Raw genomic sequence first — 22,415 nt, 5'->3', positions numbered from 1 at the left:
CTAAACTAACCCACAGGTTAGTGAGTCACAAGCTTCGAATGGGAACAGACACTTCATCTGCACTGCAACATCTGAAAGACATCCAGAGACTGAAATGAATAAAGACGAGTCAGGCCGAGGCTTCCACACAAACACTGAGTCACTGCCGTCCCAGAGCAGTTTCCTCTGCAGCTCTGCAGCTCTGCAGCTCTGCATCACGCCGAGGCAGCAGACATGTGGAGGAGCGGACAAATAAAAAGATGAAGTGAGTAAAACCCGCCTGCCCCGGCCGTCTCCTGCACACACAGTCTGAAATACAGATGAATGGAGTAGAAAACTGAGAAGAACAACATGACTCATGACTGGAGTACTAGATTCAGATATCTGCATCGCTGGAGGAGGAAGAGGAGGAGGAGGAGGAGGAGGAGGAGGAGGAGGAGGAGCTAATTCAGTGGTGAGGAGGTCAAAGGGTCACCAGACTAAATCCCTCCAGACTGACAGGTAAACAACTCCTCTCTGATCACGACCAAAACAAAGGTAGCCTCCGGCTCACTGACTACCTGAAGAGGAATAAGTCAGAGGTGAAGCTCTGAGTTGTGGGGAAGTGTTTGTTAATCCTCAGCCATCTGAGGATTAATAATATTAATGCTGAAAGGTGGAAAAAGAGGACATCCATCCTCTGAGCATCCTGTTCCGGGGCCTTTCCAGCAGGACAAACAAAGAGTTCTGTAAATAACCTGATTTAATCCCAAATGTTCTGTGGGATTAGGTGTGATTCTGAAAACCAGGATTATCATAATTGCACTCTGGCAGGGGTTTCACCAGAACCGGGCCAGGGAGCAACTCCTCAGGACCCGCTGTGCTGGGCTTCATCCAGAAACTATGTGGCACTCTGCTCCGACACCCCCACGGTCCTTCTGCACAGCTACTGAGCATGTGCAGAAGGACCGGTCACCTCCGCTGGAACATCGTCTCAGAAAAGTTGCATTTGGCCCGTTTCCACGGAGACAGAGTCGGAGTGTTTTCATAAAGTTGCGTTTTCAGTGGCTCCGATGTCGTGTGAACTCAGTCCAACGATAAAACTGCAATAGTTTCACAAACACAATATTGGAACTGTGATGAAGAAGTGGTCAGTGAAATATCCAAAATGAACATTTTAAAATACGTGTTGATGAAAGCTGCAAACTGCACTGAAGAAAACTACATCAGGAGTTCTTTAAAGTTACTGTCGTCATGGATCAGAGGAACTGTGACAAAGTGAAGGTTGTGATCGCCGGTCAACAAGAAACCAACCAGACTTCAGACACACGGATCGACTCGCCGCCTGATTCATGATACCGAGAAGGAAACAGGAAACACTCAGGATCATTTTAATATCAAGGTTAGGCTGAAAATTAATTCTTCATAAATTCAAAGCACATTAAAAGAGGCAAGTCTGCAACAAAGAACGAAAAGACTAATGAGATTTATTCCCTTCACAGGTACACAGAACCTGCACATAGAATCTGAACATAGAACCGGAGCATAGAACCTGAACATAGAACCTGCACATAGAACCTGAACATAGAACCTGCACATAGAACCTGCACATAGAACCTGAACATAGAACCGGAGCATAGAACCTGCACATAGAACCGGAGCATAGTACCTGAACATAGTACCTGAACATAGAGTTTATAGCGTAGTGTTCTCTGCTGCGTGTGTGTGGTTTCATTAAAAAAACTAACTAGAGTTACACTCGGTAGAGCGCAGACCTTCACCAACACCACATTTGTTAGCAGAGCTGAGTTAGCATCACTAGCGTAATAGCCGTTAGCTCATATCGATGCTAACTAGCATGTCAGGTAGCTACATCACTGTGAAACACCGAGCAGGGAGCGTCTCCATGGCAACAGCCGCTGATCTCCTTTGGTCTCCTGAGGTGTCTCTCATCCACTTTCTATGAGACAGTTTTTCATAGTTTTTTAGGATTTATTCAGAAACGTTTCGTCCCAGAATCTTATATATTGGACCAATCATCCCTGAACATTTCATGTCACTCAGGTTAGTAGTTTTAGGGAAAAGCTGGTAAAATACATACAAACGAATAAATAAATAACAACACGACCTTCTGGGATAACCTTTGTTAGGGAAGGTAACAACAGTGCCCACTGGTGGCCTGACATGCTAACTACATTGTGTTCAGCGTTTCCGTGTCAGTGGACGTCGTTTTGAGAACGCTGCTGCGTAGAGGTGGAACTTTTCTTAAATGAAAACACAAAAACGATGCGACTGAAAAGCTGTTAGAGTGAACGAGGTCCAGAAAGAACCGATGATGAGGAAAGTCACTTCTACATCTGATTCATCTGATTTAATCTCAAACTTTCTGCAGGAAAACAGCAGGAAAACACACAAACTCCAAATAACAAAGCTTCTCAGGAATGAAGCAAAGTGCTCTCCACTGCTCCGCCCTCACACCCTGGAGGAGGAAGTACACAGTAAGAGATATGAGAAAGGTACCACTCAAACCAAAACACCCACTGAGAAAAGCGGTGGTGGTTAAACTGGAGCCACGTTTCCTCAGCCATCAGGTCTGGAAGCTAAAACAAGAGAAACGTTCAGCGACTCCTTCCTGTCTGCTCTCTCCCCCCCGTGGAGACGCTCCGACGCTCCGACGCTCCGGCAGACGAGACTCAACGTTTAACGACTTTCTTTCACACGTTCTCTCGCTGCCAGTGACGCATTCACACGTTGTGTTTCAATCACACCGCCTGCCTGCTGGACATGGGGGAGTTCAGGAGACGCACAACCTGCTGCTCAAACGCCGTCGAACCCTGAGACCCCCTGGAGTGACTGAACTGACCACTACCTGGCAGCCATGGAGGGAGGCTACAGGCCACGCCCCCTTCTCCCCACTCCACCACACACCAAGCTGACAGTGAAATGGGAGGCTACAGGCCACGCCCCCTTCTCCCCACTCCGCCACACACCCACCTGGCAGTGAAATGGGCGACAGCTCGTTGTAGCCCCCAAAGGAGGCGTTGCGGATCAGCTTGCGTCCGTCCGGGTGTGGAGGTCGAAGCGACGCCGTCCCGCCGCAGGTGGAGAAACGGCGGCGGCTCAGCAGACCCTCCTCCTTCATCATGGAGCCGGCGGGCGCGCCTCCCGAGACGGTGGGTGGGGGGGGAGTCAAGGGGGGTAAAGGGGAGTCGGGGGAGAGTCGTATCTGTCCTGTGCAGCTAGTGGGTGAGCCAATGAACCCAACACACACACATACAAACACACCGACACACACACACACACACACACACACTCAGAGAGGAAGCATCGGAGCGGCGCAGCGTTCTGCTTCTTCTACAACTGATCCTGGCTTCACTCTCGCTCTCCTCCCTCACTCTCACTCTCTCTCTCCTCCCTCTCTCTCTCCTCTTCTGTCTCCTCCTTCTCTCTCTCCCCTCCCCTCTCTCCCTCTCCCCTCTCTCTCCTCCTTCTCTCTCTCCCTCTCCCCTCTCTCTCCTCCCTCTCTCCCCTCTCTCTCCCCTCTCTCCCTCCCTCTCCCCCTCTCTCCCTCCCTCTCCCCCTCCCTCTCTCTCCTCCCTCTCTCCCCTCTCTCTCTCCCCTCTCTCCCTCCCTCTCCCCCTCTCTCCCTCCCTCTCCCCCTCCCTCTCTCTCCTCCCTCTCTCCCCTCTCTCTCTCCCCTCTCTCCCTCCCTCTCCCCCTCTCTCCCCTCCCTCCCTCCCTCCCTCCCTCCTCTCTCTCTCTCTCCTCCCTCTCTCCTCTCCCCTCCCTCCCTCCCTCCCTCTCTCCCCCCCTCTCTCTCTCTCTCCTCCCTCTCTCCCCTCCCTCCCTCCCTCCCTCCCTCCCTCCCTCTCTCAGGTGGAAAACAACCCTTATGTTCGTCATTTTCTACAGTTTGAAATTCAGAGCGACACTTCACTGCTTCCCTTCACGTCTCCATTACTTGGAAACGCATTTAGAGCAGATATGAGAGTTTAGAGTTACGTTTCAGTCTGAACAGATCAGAGTCATAGAGGGGGGGCTGGCGTGGCTAGGGGGGGTCGTGGAGCTGGCTCATGAAGCAAAGGTGTCACAGCTGCCAGACAGTGCGATCGCAGCTCAACCTCAGAGAGAGAAAGTAAAGCTTTCAGATGACGCTTTAATTCTGCCGCCCACCACTGCAACTGGGGGGGGGGGGGGGGTGTCTGACTGTCAGTGTTGTTAGTCAACACACTACTGCAACGCGAACACGTTATAAAACATTAGTAACTCATTAATACGATACAAATTCGAGCTGTTTCAGGCTCCGTTTACACGACAACGTTTCACCTGACAACACCTCATCCTATAATAAAGGAGAGTGTTTCCACTGCAGCAGCAGACACAGAGACAACGGTGTAGTTAGTCTGCCGGGCCACGGGAGGCGCTGTTGCTTGTTTATGTAATGAAACCACAGAGACGTGTGCAGAGAACAAAACGCTATAAAGGTGAAGAAAATGGAGAGAACCTGACATCCTAGTGGACAGATGAGGAACCGGATTCTATCAGGGAGAGTCTCAACTATTAAACTACTGATCTGGACCATAAAACTAGAATATGGACCGCGGGTCGTACCACTACGGGTCGTACCACTACGGGTCGTACCACTACGGGTCGGCCATGTTGGGGGGGGGGGGGGGGGGGGGCAGTAACAGGCTCTGTAGCCTCCATCAGTCTCTGCAGGAGGGACTAGAGACCATGAAAGAATCTTTCCTCGTTGGGAGCCGAGATAAACACTTTGTGGAAATGGTGGTTCCGAACACTGGTGCCGTGTACTCCCATTGTTAATATTCGTAGCAGATTGTTTTCTGTACGCATGTGTGTGTGTGTGGTTTCATTACAAAAGCAAGCAACAGCGCCAACTTGTGGCCTGGCATACTAACTACATCTTTCAGTGTTTCTACCGTTGCCGTGGAAACAAACATTGTTTGCAAGACGTTGCCGTGTGAACGCAAAATCTTTCTCCTGTGAAAATGCAAAAACGACGAGTTTTCAATTGAGACATTGTCGTTTAAACGAGACCTCAGTGAATCGTTACCGTGGTAGAACGTAAAAACCTCTCTCACCATTTCACTGAATGGAGATTTATTAATTTACCCTGAAAGAAATCTTCATGGTGGAAATATTACTTGTTTCTTCATCTCTTAATTAAGTCAAAAAACTTCCTTTAATACGTTGATCTCGAGTCTTGCCAAAGTACAGTACACAGACTATAAAACTACTTTAATCTGAGTATCTTTGATAAGAGCAGCAGGTTTCTTTCACAGCAGCTTTTTATGAGGCCCGAGGATGTTTCAGTATCTCATATTTCTGCATCTACGTGAATATTTCAACAAGTTACAGACGAATTTTGGTTTCACACATTTATAGCAGTGAAATGTCGATTGAATTCAACAGAACGGAACAATTTCCTACAACAAGCACGACAGACAGGAGAGTGAGCAAACAAACAGGCTCGTTGAGGACAGAAGGAATCGTGTTGTCACACCGTCAGCTGATCCACTCCTCAAGAACAGAAACTAACTGCTCCATCAGTCCAAATGAAAATCTCTTCCTCAGTCCAGCACCGACAGCCGCTGACTTTACATTTAGAACCACAGAGTCATAGAACTCATTACAGACTGACGGAACGCAGTGACACGTCTGCAGCTCCGGGACACTCCAGAAGAGCCGGAGACTGTAAACGGCTTTGTGACGCACTGAGGACTGTTTCCACCAAGGCTACAGCAGCAACCAGAACCAGAACCAGGACCAGGACCAGGACCAGAACCAGAACCAGGACCAGGACCAGGACCAGAACCAGAACCAGAACCAGAACCAGGACCAAGATGCTTTCTCCGCAGACTGGACGCGTCTCTCTTTCTAACAAAGACTAGATATGATCGATGTAGTTCCTTTCAGATGTCATGTTTGTGAGAGAAGCAGAGAAGGTTCTGGAACAACAGCTGCTTTAGTTTAGTTTAGAAAAGACGAGATGTTCTGGACCAGACTGAGCTGCTGCTAGTTTCCATCTGCAGGAACTCAACGTCACAATAAATACAAATATAGCCTCCAGGAGGATTAGTAACACTCTTAATACATTATTAACATCAGCAACAACCATTCAAATTCATCAGCTGCTTAACTAAAGTTCATACTAAATACTAAACTACAGGGGATCCAAACTGGGTCCTGGAGGACCGGCGTCCTGGAGGACCGGCGTCCTGGAGGACCGGCGTCCTGGAGGACCGGCGTCCTGGAGGTTTAGCTCCTCCCAGTTCCAGCACACCTGATCGCAATGAGGGGCTCGTTATTGGGCATTTTCACAGCCTTGGTGATGACATCATCGTTAGAGTCATGTAAGCTGAAGCAGGGAGGAGCTAAGAGATGCAGGACAGGGGTCCTCCAGGACCGGGTTTGGACACCACTGTCCTACTACATTATAGAAACAACTTTTGTTTTCAATTGAAAACAGAAAACTTTTCTTTAGTTTTTAAAATGTTGCTGTTGTTCAAACGGGGCTTTAGTTTCTCCACAGTACAAAGTTTCTGATTCAAATAAAAGAAATCTGGTGAAGTGACTAAGCTGGAGAGCATTTAAGAAAAGGCAGGGGGCTGAGAGTGTATCTAGATACTCAGTTACTCTACCTGAGCCAGACTGAAGCTCTGAAACCAAACCTCTGATCCTTTCTACTCTTTATTGTGGTTTCAGCCTCCACACACAGCAGCACTGCTGCACTCTGCCGTCTGCAAACCGTCTGCGGAGGCATCTCATCCACAGCAGCTCGGAGAGGTAAACAGAGTAATCCCCACCCAAACAGTAATCCCCGAGCTGGCTGATCAATCTGCAGCCTGCCTCGCTCTCACACACTCTAATTAAAGCAGGTAATTACATATTCTGCGTCTATTCTTCACATCTCAGGACTAATTAACCTGCCGGCGGAGGCTCTGTCCGGTGCTGCTGGCCCGGTTCTATTTCAGGAACATTTTACTCAATCTAGTTTTGCTCTGGGTCGGTTCAGGAGAGTCCAGTGAAGTTACAACTCATCCAGCCAGTGAGTGAGAAGCTCATCACGTCTGAACAAACACATCAAACTCTGAGTGGAAACATCCAGTGTGCTGTCCTCACCAACCTTTCTATTGGAACTGATATGGGCAGCATCTTCAGTCTTTCATTTCATCTAATATCAACTTTCTGTTGACTAATAGATCTGGATGTGCTGCTGTTCACATCATCCAGTGTTTGTGTATCATGTCATGTATAGTGACCACAGTCCATCAGCACATTACCTGAACAGAAACTCTGGACTTTGGTCATTTTCCTTAGTAAAGATGATTCTAGTTGTTATTCCAATTGTTCAGAATATCCTTAACGTCACCGACAGTCAGTCGACTGGTTCACAGAGCCGAAGGTGTTGCATCATAAAGACCAGTGACGACTTTGTTTCTATTCATTTGTTGGTTTTTGGTCGAATAGTCAATTTGCTATAACGAGACGGTGAAAGTGCTGAATTCATGTTCACAGGTTGGATGAAGCTTGTTGAACCTGATTAAACTTCTGGAAGAAGAATTGTGACGCTGCAAAGATAAATCATGTTTATTTCCTCATTGTAGATCAAGTCTGAAGGAAAACAATCTGCCAATCAAAAGAAAAGACCTTTATCAGCCTTAAACTTTATTTAAAGACTGTAAATAAAACAAACCTCTATAAACTGTGGTCTTCACAGAAAGGACACCGCATTTAGAAAAACTAGCTTCATCTGCCCAGCGAGTCAACGCGTGTCCATCAGTCTCCATAGTAATTAGATTGCAGGTGATTGGGCGGCGCAGACAGCAGGTAACATTCAAACTAACATCTCCAGTCTCACCTGGAGGAAACAAGGCCACGCAGTAAAGCCCCGGATTAGTAGAGGCTTTTTCAATCCCGAAACATGAGCGGCCCTTCAGACTCGCTTCCCCCCTCATGACCACTCTGCTTTTCCTTCTGTCCTCAAGTAAGAGCAAGCTGGCCTGTCCAAACCGGGGGGGGGGGGGGGCTCAGGTGAGCAGGGACACCTACTGACACCAACCACACAGTACCTTGCTTTCCTTCAGCCTAACAGACTCACAGAGGTTCCGTCTCGAGGATCATGGTGAAAGTAGCTCCGGCCTCAGGGCCCGGGGGTTCTGAGGGGGTCGGGCTCAGGGCCCGGGGGTTCTGAGCGGGTCGGGCTCAGGGCCCGGGGGTTCTGAGCGGGTCGGGCTCAGGGCCCGGGGGTTCTGAGCAGGTCGGGCTCCGGCCTCAGGGCGGAGACGTCCTCCATCATGTCCTCCCGCCGCCTCCTTGCTATCTGTGGCACGCTGCTCTCCTGTCAGACCTCGTCCCTCCCAGTCTCTACCTCTCATTGGATGAGGCCGTGGGTAGGAGGAGCCACGCTGCCCTGGCACTGGCTGAGAGGGTGTGGTTAAGCTCCGCCCACTGCATGTTGTTAACCCCGCCTGACAGCGCTTAATCCCTGCATCTTAAATCCGTGTTGACCCCACCTGCTCTCACTCCCTTTGCCTCTCGGAGCTCGCTGCTCTCTTCACCTCCTCTGAGCGTGTCCAGCTCCTCCTCCAGCTCCTCCTCCTCCTCCAGCTCCTCCTCCTGCTCCTCCTCCAGCTCCTCCTCCAGCTCCTCCTCCAGCTCCTCCTCATCCTCCTCATCCTCCTCCTCCAGCTCCTCCTCCAGCTCCTCCTCCTCCTCCTCCTCCTGCTCCTCCACGTTTACCCGTAGAGAGAAGAAGCTACTGGACTGTTAAAGCCACTCAAAGCGTCGCCTCGGCCTCCACAGTGTATTTTCATTATCTTGTTATTCATAAAGAAGAACTCATATAGCCCAAACACACACTATTCCAACATTGTGTGTGTGTGTGTGTGTGTGTGTGTGTGTGTGTGTGTGTGTGTGTGTGTGTGTGTGTGTGTGTGTGTGTGTGTGTGTGTGTGTGTGTGTGTGATGAAGCTCAGATTAAAGGACACTTCCAGCCGTTATGAACGCAGCAGGATGAATCATTTATCTTGAACAACTAAAAGCGGCTGTGAAGCTCGGCTGAGTCTCCAAGAGACCAAGAATCCCGGGACGGAGGACGACGGTCACAGTCCCAGGGTTTGGAGTGGTTTCTGGTCTCCCTGACACACTAGCAGAGACTGTGACTCCTGAAGGACGACCGGTGTTCTACTACGGTTTGTTCAGGTCATGAAGTCCATCCAGACAGAACCTCTGAGGAAGTAAGTTCTTTTTGTTCTTTCAAGATCTAATCAGACAAATCAATGAACTCAGCCAGAAGGTCAACAAGAGTTCAGACTGAATCTATTCACTCAAATGTTTAATACATTGTGATGGTAATGGTGAACCGGGTTCTACTGCGTTACCCTCCTAAGAGTTCCATGTTGGATCGTGGTCTAGACGACCCGACATGATCAGCCTGAGGTTCTATTGTACTGCTTCACACTATGAGCAGCATTCAGCCACACACTCACACACCAATGGCCACAGATGCTATGAAGGCGTTCGATCTCCAATGGGAAGAACTTGGGTTTCAGTAGTGAGTGAAAAACATTACAACTGGAAGATGAGGAGCTGCACACTTTGATGAGAGAAGACAAAGGTCCAGCTCTTATTTTCCCTTGTGAATAAAAATAGTTTCAAACTGGTGCACAAGAAAGAAAAGCCCCATCTTGTTCCAATTAGACCTGAAGAATTCTTCTTCTGCTTGATCCTCATTGAGACGAGGATCAGTTCCTACCCCAGGTAACGTTTGGTGAGAGAAGCTTTTTCTAGGATAGAACATCTTGACGTAACACAGAGACAAACAACCAGCAATATATTCAATATGAGCAACTCAAAGTCTGTAATCATCCTCACATGAATCCTCAGAAGAGACTCGCAGCCACGTCTTCCCCCAGATGCTTTTCATAAATACTGATACTGATCCTCGTGAAGAGAAGAAACCCCAGAGGAAGTACTGTGGCACACCTGTTAGCAGTAGGCACATTTTGAAGTATTTGTACTTTAAGTTGGATCCTGGAGGACCTCAAGAAGAAGATTCTTCCAAACCTCCACAAACTGAGAAAGAAAATGTTTCTGTCCTGAAATCATCCGAACTCAAGACAAGAATCTCAACTATCAGCGTCACATTATTCTGAAAGAGCAGGTAAGGAAGACTGACTTCCTCCCGGAGCCTCGTCTGTCTGACCTCACTGAGAGGAGCCGAGGGAAAAGCCTGACAGAAACATCGCTTCGCACCTCGGCTGAGACGTTTCACACAATCCCACAATCCCACATCCCACATCCCACATCCCACAATCCCACAATCCCACATCCCACAATCCCACATCCCACAATCCCACAATCCCACATCCCACAATCCCACATCCCACATCCCACAATCCCACATCCCACATCCCACAATCCCACATCCCACATCCCACAATCCCACAATCCCACAATCCCACATCCCACAATCCCACAATCCCACATCCCGCTCCCAAATTCAGAAATAACTGTGTCGTCGCCTTCTGACTCCGGAGACTCCTCGCCTCCGACAGGAAAACTATTCCTGCTGCCGGAGGTCAGAGACAACAAGTCAAACCGAGACAACAAGTCAAACCGAGACAACAAGTCAAACTGAGACAACAAGTCAAACTGAGACAACAAGTCAAACTGAGACAACAAGTCAAACCGAGACAACAAGTCAAACTGAGACAACAAGTCAAACCGAGACAACAAGTCAAACCGAGACAACAAGTCAAACTGAGACAACAAGTCAAACCGAGATAACAAGTCAAACCGCGACTCGTCATCACTCCAACACCAGCCCGACGGATCTGTTGCCATGGAAACACGCCATGACACTGCGCGGAGACGAGGGTCACAGAGACCAGGGCCACAGAGACCAGGGTCACAGAGACCAGGGCCACAGAGACCAGTGTCACAGAGACCAGGGTCACGGGAAGCTCCGACGCCGTCCCACTGACCCTCCGCCTCCGAGAGGTCAGATGAAGAAGCACACGAGGCCGGAGGTTTGCGGCGGCGGCGGCGGCGGCGTCAGGATCAATCCCAGGAAAGAAGCAGATGAGAAAAAGAAGAGAACTCACTTCTTCTACAAACTGCAAATTAAAGTTCTTTTGGTGGGTTTATTACTCAACGTCTTCTTCTGGCAGATGTAACTGATGAACTCCTCTTTACTGGAGGAGGATGAACATGAATGAATCCATCAGTTCATAATCCTGACTGACTCGTTTCAACAAAGGTTTCAAGTACAAATGGAAAAGCTTTGTTCTGTATTGAACTACTGCAAACGCAACGTTTAGAAAACGGCTCCCAAAGTGGAACTTTCTGAAAATACTCCAAATCGGTCTCCATGGAAACGGGGAAGAGACAACATTTTGAAAACGCTGCCACAGCGGCCAGAGGAAATAGCTGCTCTGCACATGCTCAGTAGATGGACCTGCAGCCACAGCAGCTGTTACATAACATGACTTTACAAACTCTACATGTTGGTAGTTTATCATTATCATCTTCTCATTGTCAGACACTCAGAAACCTGTAAAATCCAGATTATAGCTCGAACTTAAAGAGTGAAACAGTCAGACTGACGGTGTGATTTTACCAGCTCAGTCACTGCAGCGACGTGCAGATTATGAAAAACACTGATGTACAGAATTAGGTCGTACTTTTCATTAACTTGCAGAGCAATGGTCACAAACTGCCTTGAATCCATGAAAACAAGGTACAAGGTTTTCTTCTGCAGTGACTAAGTGGATGAACGCTGAGTGATGAGAGCGCCCTCTGCTGGAGGAAAACTGGGATACAGAGCGGTATGGCAGCAGACACGGCAGGTTTCATGATGCATGGATGAGGAGAGGCTCTGCATTATACTGGCTTTATGTCTGGTTTATAATGTCTTCTTCTGTTTTCTAAGAGTGGAAATTTATTTTTTATTATTTGATGAGGCATGATGAGGCATAACCCACTGCATGGACACTTCCAGAACTCACTGTCTGTGGACACAGATTCTTCCTGTGAAGCTAAATTCAAATGATCTGAGACAAACAGAAAAGCTGTTCTGTGGTCTGATGAATCAAATCCTTCTCTGTTGCTTCTGTAGTAATGAGTTCCATCTTCCCCATAGCTTTTCACAATAGGTGCTGGTGTTTCTTCAAGACAAAGACTGGATCCGTGACGAGCAGAGCTTCATGTACTGAACTGATCGTCTGCTGTGAACACACTAAAAATCACACAACAATAAATCCTCTGGAGCATCATGAGCAAAAACTAAAATCCAGACGTTTGCAGACAGTTTAGGACAGATCTGTAACATTTCTAATAAATCTTTTATGAACTCATATTGTCCATAAAAGAAAGCGCCTCAGTAGAAACACATGATATGTGGTTTATGATCCATGTGGGTTTGAGTTTGGGGTCATTTGGTCTGCAAACCAGTGAATTGGGCTGAGATGAGCGTTGACACACCGTCCCAGCTTCTCTGGGAGCTCAGGCTGTCTTTAGAAAGTGAAGTTCCATCTTTCAACCAGTCAAACACCAGATTGGCGTCAGGAACTCTTCCACAGCCCTGATCTGATGCACCAGAAGAGGGCGCTGTGACACCACCTGTAAGTGAATGAAGCCTGAGGGCGTTACAGTGCAGGCTGACGGAGTTTTACCAAAAACACACAAACATACCCAGCAGGTAGTCTCCATGGGAATGTTTCCAGATCTGCTGACATTTACTGAACCACAGAAGTAGGAAGAAACAAAGTACTGATACTCTATTACTGTAGTTGAAGCTGTTTTTCAGGTGGAATTTCAACTTTTACTTCCAGGATTTGAAATCAACAGCGAAAGAATCAAAGCAGCTGATTGTTACAGTCAAACACAGACAAGCTGTGAACGCTGATGAGAATGATTATCATGTTTTATATAAAGACCAGCCAACTTCTTATCCATTTGAAATATTTATGATCATGATTCAAACTGTCCAAACTATTTCAGAGTCAATCACTATGATTAAGCTGGTGTATCTCAACAGACCCACTCAGGATGAACTGAAATGTGCTGGACGCCCCTGGTACACAGTAATATGGGTCAGGATGCCTTGATAAAGTCTGTATCAATGAAGATTTGGTTTCCAGTTCAGAACCTAATAAACGTGCTTCTTTTTAATCGCAATGTAAGATCCTGGTTGAGGCGTGAAGCCCACAGCTTCCTCTCATCTGCAATAAAGGAACTGCTCATGGACCACAGCACAGCAGGAGGGGAACCTGCAGACCTTTGTAATTATTGTTCAACCAATCAATGAGCTTCCTGCCACGACATTCTTGAACCCGTCTGAACATGAATTCCTCCACCTGAGCGTACAGAAACACAAACTTGATCCGGCAGGAGATCAAACATCAGCAGCAATAAAAGAAGTGGCGGAAAATAAAACAGAGAAATGGCTTCATCTGAAAATAGCCTCAAAAAGAGCAGATCTGCAGCCGCCGCTGCTCTTCGGATGGGCGGGGCTTACCGTGGCTGTAGCTGACCCCCGGGCTCAGGGCGGACGGCGAGGTGGCATGCTCCCTGCTGGGCGTCTGAAGCCCCGCCTCCTTATCACGATCCTTGTCCCGCTCCTTCGCCTGGCGCTGGCTCATCCTGCCTGGGGTCAGAAGGACGGTGTCATCAGCGCTCGCTACGGCAGCTGCAAGGGAGGAGGAGTAAGAGGGGGAGGAGTAGGGGAGGAGGAGGAGGAGGGGGAGGAAGAGGAGGAGTAGGGGAGGAGGAGGAGGGGGAGGGGGAGGAGTAGGAGGTGGAGGTGGAGGAGGAGGGGAGGAGGATGAGGAGGAGGGGGAGGGGGAGGAGGAGGAGGGGGAGGGGGAGGAGGAGGAGGAGGGAGAGTAGGAGGAGTAGGGGAGGAGAAGGAAGAGGAGGGGAGGAGGAGGAGGGGGAGTAGGGGAGGAGGGGGAGGAGGGGGGAGAAGGAGGGAGGAGGAGGATGAGGAGGAGGAGGGGGAGGAGGAGGAGGGGGAGGGGGAGGAGGAGGAGGAGGGAGAGTAGGAGGAGTAGGGGAGGAGAAGGAAGAGGAGGGGAGGAGGAGGAGGGGGAGTAGGGGAGGAGGGGGAGGAGGGGGGAGAAGGAGGGAGGAGGAGGATGAGGAGGAGGAAAAGGGGGAGGAGTAGGAGTACAGGGAGGAGGAGAGAAGAGGAGTAGGGGGAGGGGAAGAAAGAAGAGAGGGAGATGAGACACGGTACCATCTTCTCTCACATCAGAAAACCACCCACACACTGCCCTCTAGTGGAGCATCTGCTCGGTGCAGCCCCCTGTTTCATAACCTCTGCTGACAAGTTACATAACATTTGTGTTCATCACGTCTGATGATTTTAAATTAGCCGATAACCTGAATGTGTCGCTCTCTGATGCCTCAGCATCTTTCAAAGTTGATCTTACAGCTTGACAGTCGGCTCCTTAAAAACAGGTTAATCTTTTCCTGAACTTTTATTTTCGATGGATTTATAGAATAACTGCTGGTGTGTTTCTTCTTCTTTTTTTAGCTTTAAATGAGGCAGCAAAGAGCCGAGTGAACTCAGGTTCAATGGGAACTTTGCTGCAAACTCAGCATTCAAAATTTGAAATACTTTCAGTATTTCGAAGCACAACTCATTAGCCGCGATGTTGGATTACCAGTCGACGTGACGCCAGAGGGTGAAGGTTAATATAAACTACTGCGTCCAGAAAGATCAGTCCAAACTCATCGTATCTTTTCTGTTGGGAGTATGAAGTGAATACCTTCCTATCCAGTAGACGACACCACTCTTTGCTTCTGCAGCTTCTTCGAGAGACTCAGTACACCATCTTGTGGTACAAGAGTGTATTGCAGGACTAAATATGTAAGGCAAACACAAACTGGTGATTTTGTCTAATTTGACTAAATAATCATGGTACATGTGGTGATGCAGGACCTTCGTGTGGCTGAAGCCTCCGGAGTGTTTCATACCACAACAGAATAAAGACCTGAGTTCTCAGAGGGAGAATGGATTGTTCAGTTTACATCCCCGGCTGAAAGGCTTACCGGAGGTGGCATGGTGCTCTCTCAACTCTGCATGGTGCTATCAGAGGAGACAGGAAGGGGAAGAGAGGGAGACAGGATGGCGGCCAGAGGGATTGACGGTGTGTCGGAGGGTATTTGGGTAAGAAGAGAGAGGAGGTGGAGGTGGAGGTGGAGGTGTTCCATCATGTGTTGCAGCCCAGGTGTTGGAGGCAGTGGTGGGTTTGCGTCGGCATCGGGAGCAGTGGTAGAAGAAACCGGCAACAAATGATCGTAATGATGATGGGGGGGTGGGGGGGTCAGGGGGGGACAGGGGGGGACAAGGGACAGAAAACAAAAGAAAAAAAAACAGACATTAGTTTAAACCAAATATCAACTGAAGACACGACAACTTAACAGAAAACTGACGGAGACTAAAGCCAGTAAAGGTGGAGTGATGAGGTATGACTGGAACACACACACACACACACACACACACACACACACACACACACACACACACACACACACACACACACACACACACACACACACACACACACACACACACACACACACACACACACACACACACACACACACACACACACAGGGAGTCGTATAAACAAATCTTTAAAAACAACAAAACTTTTCTGTTTGACTTGTTAATGAGTTTCAGTGTTAAGAAAACTGCGTTGAGCAGCTGTTTGGAATCCATGATGACTACGTGTACTGACGTGTACTGACGTGTACTGACGTGTACTGACGTGTACTGACGTGTACTGACGCTCTTCTTCGTGACCCAGATGAAGTAATGAAGAACAAACGTGCGCTGAGCAGAGGCTGATTCCTGAAGGTCACAGTGAATCACCACCAGGGTCAACCTCCACATATGTAGGCTCTCAGCTCAGAACCTTTACTTCTGTAAGACTCAGTAATTCAGAGGAAACTAAATCCAACGCTACACATACTGTCAGCGTGTGACCTTTGACCTGCGTCTGAAAGCCTGCCAGATGTGATTGTGAGAAAACTGGACAAAGCTTACCCTCACTGAGAGCAAGAGCTCTGAGTTTGATCTGACGTACGTCTTGTGTCATTTAGAGAAACAGCATTGATTTGTACTAATAAAATATGCATGTCATCATATCAGGAGATTTTGAAGGGCAGATGTGCACCTTTATAAAACCAAAGAACTGGACAGAAGGTTAAGAGAACTGGAGACACAAGTCTTCCAGTAGATCACAGGTTTGATCTGGATTCTCATCAAGGACGAGGACAACCATCGTCTGTGTGGACTTCCTGACACAAACCGAAGACGTCGCTCGTTGGGATTAACTGGTGACTTGAAGACCCCAAACACATGAAAATACAAAAACTAAATGTTGGTGTCACATGAAACCACCAAAAACACTGTAGTGCTTCTAGCAGCCTGTCACAGACATAAAGGAGGGAACATGAAGCACACACTCCAAACAAACTCCATCGTGGAGACATTTGTGTGGACGGACATCGAAGTCAAACTTGTGCTTCACTGCTTTATAAATGCTATTTATATGTTATGTGTATGCCCCACACGTTCCAGCTCTGAACAGACCGAAGCCTCCAGGCGGCTCTGATCCGGGTTCCTCAGCTCCACTGTCCTCCACAGTCCAGTCAGTCTGAACCACTCCTGGATTCACTCCCCCACAGTTCCCACCAACGGAGGCCATTTGGCTCAGAACTGCTCTTTTAACCTGGCGGTTGCAATCCGTACGGCTGCCGAGGCCGGCGTGGACGCCACGTCACGCTCGCAGCCGGGGCGAGGCGAGGCGGGGCGAGGCGAGGCGAGGCGAGGCGGGGCGAGGCGAGGCGAGGCGGGGCGAGGCGAGGCGGGGCGAGGCGGGGCGAGGCGAGGCGGGGCGAGGCGAGGCGGGGCGAGGCGAGGCGGGGCGAGGCGAGGCGAGGCGAGGCGGGGCGAGGCGAGGCGGGGCGAGGCGAGGCGGGGCGAGGCGAGGCGGGGCGAGGCGAGGCGGGGCGAGGCGAGGCGGGGCGAGGCGAGGCGGGGCGAGGCGAGGCGGGGCGAGGCGAGGCTCTCTAATCCCCCGGTCAGACCAAACACCACCGTGGGGCGCTAAGCTCAGAGGAACACACAAAACAATGCCACTGATTGGATGTCGCTGGGTTCAGAAGGTAAAGAGACGTCGACTTGGAACATTGTGGTTGAGGAGGGAGACAGAGCTGCTTACAACAATAAGGTGATGGGATTAAGAAAGTGTCACTCCACATCGGAGGTCAACCAGCCAGCTTTGTGGAGGGCCATCGGCAGAGGGTTTGGCTAATTGATTCTTGGCAGGGAAGACAGAGGCAGCAGGGAGGCACGCTCTGGCTGCAGCCTCTCCTGGGTTATAAAACTCTGACCTACCGGGTTTAGAGACGTCGGTCCCTGGAAGACGGCAGTGATTCTGAGACGCCTCTTCTGAAATAGTCCAAGGACTGGAGCCAGCTCTACGAGAACTCTGCGCTCCGCCGCCTGACGCCTGGACGGACTCTAATCCTGGTACCAGTTTCCACTTTCTCTAGAGGAGATGAACTTCTCACCGTCACCTTCCTCCGACTGTCCACTGGCGTTTCAGCTGGACGCTCTTCATAACGAACCTGTTGGTCAGCTCGGATTAATGTGGAGATGAGCTAAGACCGATGGAGGTGTGAAGAGTGACCGGCGGGAGAAGAAGAGTTTTCCTGGAGCTGTGGACTGAGAAGACGCTCAGGCCAGGTGGTGGACCTTCATGAGCATCAGAACTGACAGGACAGCAGAGGAGGCCTGGTGGAGGTCCAGCTGTCCAGACCACAGAGTCATGTCTGGGAGGAAGATTTCTGTGTCTCTGGTTATTGATGAAACTTTTCCACAGTCCACACCTTCCTAATGAGCTCCACAGCGCCACCATTAGAGGAGCAAACAGCCTGCAGGGGAGCGTATTGTCCTCGGTCCAACACAGTGAATCATGGGCTTATAGAGCAGGACTGATAGAGGACGAGTCCACACTGGGTCACACTTTCAACATTTTCAGTTTTCACTGCTGTTTTTGTAGCAGTAATCCCCTCACATTTTAATTACTTTAACCAGAGGGTTCCAGTGTGGTCGCAGACCGAGCCTCGGTGGGGTTCCTCAGCACGGAAAGAGACCGGCGGGATTTAATACCTCAGGTTTGGTTTGATAGCAGCTTCAGAGTTTCCTTCAGGCTTTGATTGAACTCACACTTCTAAAGCAGCTCCGTATATATTTGATTCATCTGGTTTAAAGAGACGGATGGGCCCTTGATAAATACAAAAACACACAGCGGCGTATTCGGTGGTGAGGTACTAACTGGTGGATATAAGACAGAGCGTATACAAATAGTGAAGCAGAGCGGAGTAGCTGATACTAATATAATAATAATTCAGCCTCTACAGCTGACCTGAGGAGTTATCAGGAGTTATCAGGAGTTATCAGGAGTTATCAGGAGTTATCAGGAGTTATCAGGAGTTATCAGGAGTTTATGACACCATCTTCTACAGATTAACATCAGTCGGACTATGGAACACCCCCACACTGGTTCAGGTCAGACCTCTGGTCACACTCCATGGAATTTCCCTTCTGGGATTAATAAAGTGCTTAAAAACCAAACAAAAAATAAATAAATATATTATAATAATAATAATAATGTGGTTCTAATGTTATGTGCTCATGATATATGGAACTTATAATGTCATGAACTTTGGGAAAGTGAAGAACAAAATAGTCTCATTTTCTATTTATTCACAAACATTTCAAGTAGAAACGCAGCGATTTCATTTCCAAAAGGTTTGGTGTGAAAACGATGTGCATTTACACCCACACCCACCCCCACCCCCACCCCCACCCCCACCCCCACACACACACCCACCCACCCCCACCCCCACCCCCACCCCCACACAGAGTGTTTTATTAGAAGAACCATCCGTCTTCTATCAAACTGTGTTTTTCCCGTCAGGCCTTTAGTGGAACAGCAGATCTCAAATAGAAGAAAGAGTAGAAGAACCCGGCCAGCAGGAAGTAGTAACGGTGGAAGGATGGCGGCTGAGATCTCCTCCTGAGAAACGCTGACAGAAGCAGCGAGCGACTCGTCCTGCTGTTTGATCAGGGCGAGTCAGACGGAGCGAGTCAGAACAAATATGAGCACTAAGATCCTGAGCAGTCTGCTGACACACTACAGAGGAACGTCTGGGGGTTCTGCAGGACTTGATGTTTAATCTGCATCACGTCTCTCCTGAGCATCAGTCTGAAGTTCAATGTTTCCATCTGTTATCGACCCACAGAGGCCACGTGACATTCTGCTGTCTGAGTCGCTCTTCTGCTGCTCCGTCTACCTTTTATCAGGCTTACAGAGCGAAAGCAGCAGCAGCCGCCTGCTGTGAGGAGGAGACCACTCACCAGGACACTGGAACGAATGCTGGAGCGAATGCTCTCCGTCCAGCCTGGAGTATTCAGTGTGCGAAGCGCCACAAAGAAAAAGCTGAGGTGAACGACTGGAGAAGCACCGTGGTTGGTGGCTGGCCTCCAGTCCTCAGGTCTGTCACTCGGTAAAAAGGCCCAGCTCACGTTTTAGGAAAACACACTATTAACTGTAAAATACGTGATGAAACAATGCCCGAGTGAAGGTTGTGAATGCTTGTCTGCAGTTTCAAGTATAAATCTGAAAACGTAAAACTGAAAACAGAAAATGTGTCAAAGTGATGAAAACCTCGATCTCAGCTGAGACAATAAAAGCTCTTCAGTCCAACATCATCTAAAGCTGATCCACAAACTGTTCGCTGGTGCTAAAAACTGTTTTAATGGAATTAATGATGAAAAGCATGAAGACGTGAACGCCAGCAACACAAGGACACCCAGAAGACCCCCACACTGAGTGACCAGTGGAAATAACAGCGCAGCTCTGTGTGACTGACGCTGGAGAAAACGCCGTGACATATTACATAACGTTTAAACGTCACTCGCAGCGTAGCTCTGACCCACTTTCTTTTTAGCAACAGGAAGAGCCGAGATAACCACGTCAATTTGTTCCCCTCAATTTTCAACATCTGAAGAGCAGATTGTTCCAGTGACACCCAGAGAAACAGATCAAGATTTAAAACCCAGGCCCAAATAGAGCTGCAGGCCAGGGACTTCTTCTGTCTGTGGGTTTAAAGGTAAAAGAAAGGAACAGGATGGAATCTCTCCCAGCTTCTAATATAATAGACACACCGATAAATCACATATTCATGATAATATGACTAAACAGCACTAAACTATCTGTCATTTCACGTCACTGTTCAGACATTACAGCTGTTGACAAAAGACCAGAAGTCACAAGCACATCAGCATTGGAATCTAGAAAGTGAACTAAAAACAACAATAAACATATTCACATTTAAATGTTGCTGGATTGAAATATACAAGAAAAACAAACATTTTCTTTTGTTAAAATTAGATCCAAGAAGAGTAAGAACACTGTTCTTTTTAATTTGCTTGAAGAACTGTGAGATTTTTTAAAAGAAAAGTGCATTAGAAATTAAATGTATTATTATTATTATTATTAGTTATTTGGAATTAAAAAGCTCAAAGACATGAGCATCATGAAAAAGATTAAGGGAATAAAATCCAGACTCAATGTCATCCTGATCAGTATTTCCTCAAACTGTTAACTGTATTGTTAGTGTAAAGCGCAGTATGAGTCATGTATCTGTGCGTGTGTGTGTGTGTGTGTGTGTGTGTGTGTGTGTGTGTGTGTGTGTGTGTGTGTGTGGAGCTGCTCTAGAGTTGGAGGAATGTTCCGCAGCTCCTCGGTAATAAATCCTTTAACGAATCTCTGCAGGAATGTGCTGCTTTGATTGATGCTTGGAGGATTTCCAGAAAAGTTTGAGTCACATTATGTGTTTATAAAGAGCGTCTGAAGTATAAATTAGGCTTTGTGGTATCTTATAGGTTTTATCTGTACTCAGTATTGACCAGTAGCTAGAGGTTCATACTCGTCCTTTAAACAAGAGATACTGGTGCGTCCCTACAGATGATGGTATGGTAAAAAGAAGATTGAACTGGTAGCAGCGTGTCCTCCTGCAGCACAGACACACAGTGGTGGTCAGCGGTGGGCAGTGGTGGTCAGCGGTGGTCAGTGGTGGGCAGCGGTGGTCAGTGGTGGTCAGCGGTGGGCAGCGGTGGGCAGTGGTGGGCAGTGGTGGGCAGTGGTGGTCAGCGGTGGGCAGCGGTGGGCAGTGGTGGGCAGTGGTGGTCAGCGGTGGGCAGCGGTGGTCAGCGGTGGGCAGTGGTGTTCAGCGGTAGTCAGTGGTGGTCAGCGGTAGTCAGTGGTGGTCAGTGGTGGTCAGCGGTGGTCAGTGGTGGTCAGCGGTAGTCAGCGGTGGTCAGTGGTGGTCAGCGGTAGTCAGTGGTGGTCAGTGGTGGTCAGCGGTGGTCAGTGGTGGTCAGCGGTAGTCAGCGGTGGTCAGTGGTGGTCAGCGGTAGTCAGTGGTGGTCAGTGGTAGTCAGCGGTGGTCAGTGGTGGTCAGCGGTAGTCAGTGGTGGTCAGTGGTGGTCAGCGGTGGTCAACACCAAAGGTGTTAGAAGGATTTCCTCCAACAGAGGAGACGCTGAGGCCGGGGAGCTCGGCGCCACTGGGCCGGGTCCAGATTCTGATCATTTACAGCCGAGGAGGAAACACAGCCGCCGCCGCCGCCGTAATTAAAGTGTGTCATGGTGCAGGGCTGGAGAGGCGGGGCTGTTTGATAAACAGCGTTCCAGGACAGGCAGTCGTCAGCCTCGCTGAGAACCAGGCCGTTATTTCATTTAGCAAGATGAGAGAGGAGGAGCTGCTGTTCTGTGGTGCGTCACCATGAAAAGACACCATGGTCACCCTCAAAGGCAAGGACGGGCAATTAGGTTGCCTGATGGGGTCGTGTGGGAATCCAGAAGAAATCCAAAGTGTGTGTTCCATGGTTTGGTTAAGAGGCTCTTCCTGTCCTGGATTAGTGAGTTTGAAGTCGGTGCTGTGGAACACAGAAGCATGTTCACCACAAACGAAGCGCACATCTTTAATTCTCAGCAGACGAACCTGCATCCACCTCACACATCTGAAAGCTTTAGACCGTTTTAGATAAAAATCCCTCTTAGTCCTCGAGCAGTGCCAGGGCTCTGGACGAGATCCTCGTATTCACACAAAATGGGGGTTCCGTGTCTTGCTCAAGGACACTTCAACTTATGGAAACGACTGATCAAACCTCCAACACTGGGGTTGGTAGAAATACGACTACTACTGAGCCTCAACCAACCTGTCACTGCTAAAAGAGCATATCCTGTTTTAAATCGCCTGCTCACATCCAGAGGGAATTCAAGCTCCAGCAAGACAATACCAGAGCAGAGACTCCGCCCACCAGAGCAGAGACTCCGCCCACCA

At 48.9% G+C, this 22,415-nt stretch overlaps 1 protein-coding gene across 1 annotated transcript in view; it reads right to left on the bottom strand.

Annotated features, from left to right (window-relative positions):
* Positions 1-22,415, bottom strand: part of osbpl8 (oxysterol binding protein-like 8) — a gene marked incomplete at its 3' end in the record, with an annotated part of 56,848 nt that overhangs the window by 14,364 nt on the left and 20,069 nt on the right. Inside the window, exons 3-4 of the mRNA XM_080491712.1 lie at positions 15,040-15,076; positions 13,502-13,672 (exon numbers count right to left, since the gene is read on the bottom strand). Coding sequence (XP_080347838.1) covers positions 13,502-13,672; positions 15,040-15,076 — 208 coding nt within the window. The remainder of the gene's footprint in view (positions 1-13,501; positions 13,673-15,039; positions 15,077-22,415) is intronic.

Source organism: Lipophrys pholis, assembly GCF_963383615.2.
Source record: "Lipophrys pholis genome assembly, chromosome: 22".
NCBI lineage: Eukaryota > Metazoa > Chordata > Actinopteri > Blenniiformes > Blenniidae > Lipophrys > Lipophrys pholis.
Note: the sequence above shows the minus strand (reverse complement) of the source record. Positions and strands in the feature narration are given on the sequence as shown.